Consider the following 7,050-nt stretch of genomic DNA (forward strand, 5'->3'; position numbering starts at 1 on the left):
TTACACTCAGCATAATGTCCTCAAAGTTCATCCAGGTTGTAGCATGTGACAGGATTTCCTTTCTTTTTAAAGTCGAATAATATTTCATTGTATGGATATACCACAGTTTATCCATTCATGCATTAATCACATTTTTAAAACATCCTTATTGACATATAATTCACATGCTATACAACTGGCTCCTTCCACCATCCCTCAATACCCTGCTGTAAACAAAAAAAAAAACCTTCTTCCCCATTTACGAATGTATTTATTGTCAGAATAGATTCGTATTTTTTCGATGGTTTATAATCACTACTGTACTTAATCATTTTGGTGCTCAAATTGCCCCTGTGTTGACCAGTGGGAGCCCTTTCAGGCTGACTTCTGAATCCTTGTGGTATCAATATTTTAAATTTTTCAAATAATTTTAGTCCTACAGAAAGGCTTGCAAAAATACAAAATATTTCTATATGTTTTCACCTAGATTTCACCATGTTCACCTTAGTCTCTCTCTACGTGTGTGAGTGTTAAGATGTATGTAATTTCTTCTGAACTGAAATTATTCTGAGACTAAGTAGCAGGCATAATGCCCCTTCACCCCTAAATACTTAAGCATCTGTTTCCTAAAAAGGACATTCTTTCACAAAATCACAATTCAGTGATCAATATCAGAAATTAACATTGCCACACTGCTATTATCTAATCTATAGACCTTAGTCATATTTTGTCAGTTGTCCCACTAATGTATTTTGTAACAAAAAAGATTTTTTTCCTAGTCCAGGATCCAAACCAGGATCACACATTGTATTTAGTTGTCAAGTCTCTTTAGTTTCTTTTTTTTTTTTCTTTCTTTTTTTTTTTCTTTAGTTTCTTAATCTGGAAAAGTTCCTCAATCTGTGTCTTTCATCGTCTTGGCTTTTTTTGTGTGTACAGGCCATTTGTTTTGTAGAATATTCCTTGAGTTGGGTTTATCTGATGTCTCATAATTAGACTCGTGTTATGCATTTTGGCAAGACTAGCAGCACAGGAACGATGTTGTGTGTTCTTAATAAAACGTATCAGGAGGCACGTGATGTCTATTTTGTCCTATTGCTTATATCGTTAACTCTGATCACTTGGTTAAGGTGGTGCCGGCCAGGTTTGTTCACTGTCAAATTACTATTATATTTTTCCCTTTGTAATTAATAATTATCATGTTGAAAAATATTTTGCAACTGTATGAATGGCTTATTTCTGAGTGTTAAAGTTGCACCCGCTAATTTAGCATTCATTGATAATTCCTGCACGAATCGTCTATTGCGGTGGCTGTTGCCAAATGGCGGTCTTCCATCTCCTCTCCCCTCCGCCTTTGTTAGTTACATTCTACTATATGGAAAAGCTTTGTCTTGTCCCTCATTTTTTACTTATTTGTTGGTATGTATCATTGTGGACTCCTGGAACCCTATTTTAATTCTTCCTAATGCTTTGGGATAAATCTGGGGAATCCATCAATTCCGAGCAAATCACAGATTCACAGCAGCCAATTCTGAATACAGCCATCCCTTAGGGACTCAGACTATTCATAATTATAGTTTTCTCTTCTTAAACTCAGTAAACTGAATTGTGCTAAATTATTAGAGACTATAAAAGTGAGTAAATTTCAGAATTGAACACGAAAAGGCTGAGGTATTGGGAAAGCTGCTATTTGCCTATAATCCTTTGCTGTACAGTAGAAACTAACAACATTGTAAAGCAATTATACTCCAATAAAAATTTAAAAAATAATAAATTATATGACCATTACTTTACAGATGAGGAAGCAAGGGCCCCTGAAGTTAAATGACTTGCCCATTATTACTTATTAGTAGGTAGTATACCCAGGACTCAAAGCCAGAATTTGTGTGGGTATCACTGACACTACCTTGGGGTTCCTAGAAGCAGAACTGGACACACAATGCAGCCTTTCACTCTGTCCTGATCCCTGAGGCTTGGGATCCCCACAGCCCAAACTCCAGCCCTCTGATCTGTGGAAAGTGGTAACCATGAGTGATTGTAAGACGGGGTTGCCTTAGACTCTTCTGAGCAGGACTGCCTTCCATCCTTTGCCCACTGTGTCCCTGGTCTTAGGTCTTTAGATTGTCCCCTGGCTCTCAGCCCTGCTTTCTGGACCCCCTGGCCTTCAAGAGCCTAGCTTTCTGAGATGACCCACTGTCTGTGCCCTGCACAGTTTTTTACTAGTCCCAGCCTTCAGTATAGACGTGTATCCTTGACTATCTGCCACACAACTTGTAGACTATCGATATATGCAATTTTCCAGTCAGGTAACAAACAGGAAGTCGTATCCGAGACATAACCCACTCCATAATATATATATATATATTTTTTTTCCATAATATATTTATCAAAAATTTTAAAGTACACATGGAAATGTGATAGGATTAGGGGATTCCCCCCCTATGTCTAGTATTTTTTTTTTTTTATGTCTAGTATTTTAATATTACTTTTATAATATAGATTTTAAATATTAAGTTTACAAGTGTAATGTTCCTACTTTGTAGGAACAAAGGTTAAATTTTGAACTTACCTGAGAGCCTTCTACTTCCTGCCTTTTCACTTTTAATCAAGTCCTTTCTCAGAGCAACATGCAATTACTTAAATAGCCTCAGCAAAGCATGAGGTTATTTGCATTAGCTTTTCAAAATTATCCTCAAGGAGACGTAATTGATGTTTGTACTTGTCAACTGTCTTAAATTTGATTCAAAAGAAGCATCTACTTTAAAATCATAAAAGTGGTAAATAATGTGATTTTTAAAATCTGAGACTCTAATGTGTTTTTTTCTTTTTTAATAGCTCCCAACAGTGGTAACCAAGACATGTCAGCCTGGTTCAATCTATTTGCAGACTTGGATCCGCTTTCAAACCCAGATGCTATTGGACACTCAGATGATGAACTTCTTAATGCTTGACTGAAGTTATGATGCCACTTCGATGGCCTTGAGACACCAATTTTGCAACTTACTGCCTTCATGGAAAGGAGTCTATGTTGTCACCCATATATGAAAACCTTGTGTTTGCAAGGTTAGACAGATGGAAAGGACCACGTTTTAATACATTAAGTATCTCTTTAATATCTTGGACTTGCAGCTGTTGATAATATATGGAAAATATTAGAAACTATTGAGTCTGAAATACATATCAAAAGTTAGTTCAAAAATAACAGCTAGGAATAATTATCAGTAGGAGTTGTGTTTATCTGTTTGGAAAGCCTTTTATATATAAGTTGCCTTGCTAGCTGTGAGAATTCTGTATCTAGAGAAAGGACAGCATGTAAACTGGGTTGTGATTGGGGGTTGGTTTTTAAATAAAACGGTGGCAGGGGGAATTCTCTGTTGTGGAAAATAGCACTAGAACCAGACCAGTTCTTTCTTTAGTTAGAAAGGTAGAATAAGATTTGAGAACTCAATTTGCTTCAGTGAAATCACAGAGAAACTTGGTGCTTGTTTTCTCCACTTGGAGGCTAAAATGTAATATTCCTTAGTTTTTTTCCTTCATACAAAATCATGGACACCCCCCAATTTCATTATTGAATTTTCTTGGGGAAGTAGCAGGATGATTTATTTGCTAAGAAGTCCATCCTCTGCATAAACAGAAAAACCTCTCTTCCCATTTTATAAACCACAAGAATGTCCATCCTATGGTGGTATTTCAGACATTGTCCAAGTGTCTTCAGGCTTGATTCTTCACACATTGCTACTACAATGTACTGTATTCATATGCTTCCTGAAAGAAAATGAGGGAAGGATACTCCCTGAGCAACTGGCAGTAGTGTTCCTGAAATGACCCAGAAACTTCTACCTGAATGAGGGAAAAGAATTCTAATAACTTACTTACTCTCGTACAGATTTGCAATACTTACTACCCCACATTTCTTGACATGATTTAACCCAGAATGCTTTCTGGCAAAGTTACAGAAAGCTCTATACCATCAGTAAGGGAGTGTTTTTCCACTTTTCTGTGGGTGACATCATCTGAGGCTCTATCTGATTACTAAGGACAAACTTACCCTTAAAAGGTTTAGAGTCTAAGTATTGGAAGGAAGGCTATTTAATGAAGTTAGCATAAGCTAATGAAAACATAGCCACTGTATACACACAGTCACTCAGTTTCCTATTCTTTTTTCCCATCCACCCTTTAGTTCTGAGGCAGTTCACCAGGTGTCTTGTTTCGTCATCCAGTCCATTGCATCTGCATAAGAAAACATTTTAACTAAGACGTTCACAGTAGTTTTCATTGTACTCCTAGTTCTAAACAGGCTTAATTATTATTTACAAGAGAACTGCTTGTAATCTCTGAGTCTCTGTATACAGAAGAACATTTTTTAGTATATGTGCTGCCGAAGCGAGCACCAGAAGAACATTTTTTAGGAATGGACTAGGGCAGGTAAAATGCAGTCCACTTCCCATCCAGAACAGCCTGGCCTAACTACAGTCTGAACTGCCCACAAGCTATTTAGAAAACCACAACTGTGGTCAAGTAGTGTGTAGGCTGGAAAGACCGTATCTGAGGGTCAGAAACATGGACTTAAGGTTATGTAAATTCTTCCTTAAAATATTTTCACACGCTTATTCCTATTTCTTTACTTGGTTAACCATTAAGAAGCATTTTGTAACTCTCCCTTTTTATTCAGTTTAATGCCCCAGAATGCAATACTGTCTTTGTTCCACCAAAATTCAATCACCAGGGGTTATAATTATGAATCACTATCTAAATTCTATACCCATGGTTGCTCTGTGCTTTCAACTTTGAAGTATCTCAGAAAATGTTAATTTTATGTCTTGCGTTTTTGCCATTTTTCTTTCATTTTCACTAATGCATTAGTTCAAAAATATTTGTATCGCTTCCTCACATGCATGCAGAGCAATCCTTATTATTTCATGTAAACAAAGACACTCAGCGCAGAGGAAAATCACTAGTCTCTCCAGGCCCAAATCCCAGACCATGAATGTGAAGGGGATACTAACCCCAATTTTCCAAGAGCAAAGGTTATCAAAAAATAGAAACATACAAGGATTTTTATTCTTCAGTTCTTAATTTCTCTAGCATTTTCGCTTTCAACAGAGTATGTAGTTGCTTGTTTAGCCTCAAAGCAACATTAACTGCCTTAGCAAGTCTGACTGCATTTTTGAAGTGCACATTTAAAACTTTGCTATTAAAATGAAGGTAACTATTCACATTTTCTCAAGATTATTTGAAGCTCAGTCATTAATTTAAGGTCCAGAAACTTGGCTATATTACACCTAAAATAGGTATAATAGGAAACCTAAAATAAAAGACAAACTAAAATAAGAAACCAAGCACATATTCAGTAGGGAATGACAGGAAGGACAGGATAAACACAGAACAGAAAGGTGATCAGTTGCTTCCTGGTTATATCTAGAATAACCATTCAATAAGAAGTATAAAAAAAAAAAAGAAGTATATAAATTAACCTTAACCAAGGGTGGGCTGAGAACGACTCTTTCAAATAAATGGATGCTTTTTATATTAAATGGGGGGAAATATCTGTTATACTTTTTAATACCAAATAAGAATGCATTTAAACTTAGAAGAGCCCCAGAAGAACTAAAGATTTGCCTAATCTTTCTTCAACCACTTTATAAGAGAGGCAGGAATACCAGGGCAGATTAAGATCAAATTGGTGTAACTTTGTATTTTTTGAAATCTTTCAATAATTGTAAAACATAACTGATGTGATTAGAAACAAACTGTATTTTAACAAAACAGGTTTCAGTATCTGCACAATGAAAAAGTGTTTGTATTTCAACTACGGATATTTCACATAACTATCTTTATAGACCATCTGGAAGAGTAGAGGTCTTACAGCATATGAACAAAGGAAGTTTGAATGTGCTATTTTTCTGAGCCTCTTTTAATAAAGATTACAAGATGGCATAAAGCAAAGTTTATTTGCTCAAGTGTTCAATACAATACAAATCCAGTTATTGTTTCTCTATTCAAAAACTTGGGTTTTACCTCAGGACCATAGTAATAAGAAGGTAGTTTGAATGATACAGATACCACAGAATGAAAATAAAACCAGCACAATTAATATCTTTGTGAGACTGATTCTTTCTAATTTACTTCATGCAGGAGGGACTTCGTGGCGTTAAGATATGGGAAATAACAGAATGTGTGTTCTTTGTGTAAATACTCTCAGTAACAAAATACAAACAAATAGCAGAATTTTGAGCTTAGAAGCAATAGCCAGTGAAATATAAGCCATAACATTTAACCTGATTTGTTGAAGGGAGGAATAAAAAGCAAGGCAGGATTGATTGATCCAGTTATTTCTACCTTCCATAGCACGGGCAGAGCCCTGCATTTCCTTACCTTGAGCAATGAAGCAGACCCAGAATCTTGGCATATAGACATTAAAGTAGGAAGGAAACACAAACTTTAAAATATTAACTAATTCAGCAGTATTGAAAGTAATGCATTTAAAACACAACAGTAAGGTATTTAAATATAACAAAGAAAACCTATAGAACAGGACAGGAAGAAAAACGTTTGTTCGTTAGGATGGGTCACATCCATAAGCCCAACATAAAATTTCTTCCATGTTTTATGTGCCATTTAAAAGAAGACTAAAGAGTTCAGCAAGAACTGTCCTTGGCATCTAAAGTCAAGACATGGTTTTCTAGTCAGTGGTGTAAATAAACCAATGTCCAAAAATACGTACAACCTGGAGATAAAGGTCTGAGTGGTGTTATCAGGTAAGATTTTGAAGGGCATGTTTTCACATTAAAGAAAAAAGAGTTGTTTTCTTTATCCCATTTCAAAGTAATACTCTCATGTAAAAGTAGACGACAAAGAAATGATCCACCAACCTACCAAACAGGAATAACTACTGTTAATATTATATATGAACTAAATTGTGATCCTAGGTCAGGGGTTCCCAACCCCCTGCTATTAGGAACCGGGCCACACAGCAGGAAGTGAGTGGCGAGCCAGCAAGCTAGCGAAGCTTCATGTGCTGCTACCCTTCGCTTGAATTACCTACCGCCTGAACCCCCTCCCCACTCCGGTCCA

The 7,050-nt window shown here is 36.2% G+C and overlaps 1 protein-coding gene across 2 annotated transcripts in view; it reads left to right on the forward strand.

The window, feature by feature from the left end:
• The window catches only part of ICA1L (islet cell autoantigen 1 like), a 69,826-nt gene extending 63,660 nt beyond the window's left edge, over positions 1-6,166 (forward strand). Inside the window, exon 13 of one of the 2 annotated variants that reach the window (XM_032638451.1) lies at positions 2,812-6,166. In XM_032638451.1, coding sequence (XP_032494342.1) covers positions 2,812-2,927 — 116 coding nt within the window. In that variant the 3' untranslated portion in view covers positions 2,928-6,166. The remainder of the gene's footprint in view (positions 1-2,811) is intronic. The other variant, XM_032638452.1, reaches the window with a different exon arrangement.
• Positions 6,167-7,050: the final 884 nt, after the last annotated feature.

Source organism: Phocoena sinus, chromosome 7 (assembly GCF_008692025.1).
Source record: "Phocoena sinus isolate mPhoSin1 chromosome 7, mPhoSin1.pri, whole genome shotgun sequence".
Classification (NCBI taxonomy): domain Eukaryota; kingdom Metazoa; phylum Chordata; class Mammalia; order Artiodactyla; family Phocoenidae; genus Phocoena; species Phocoena sinus.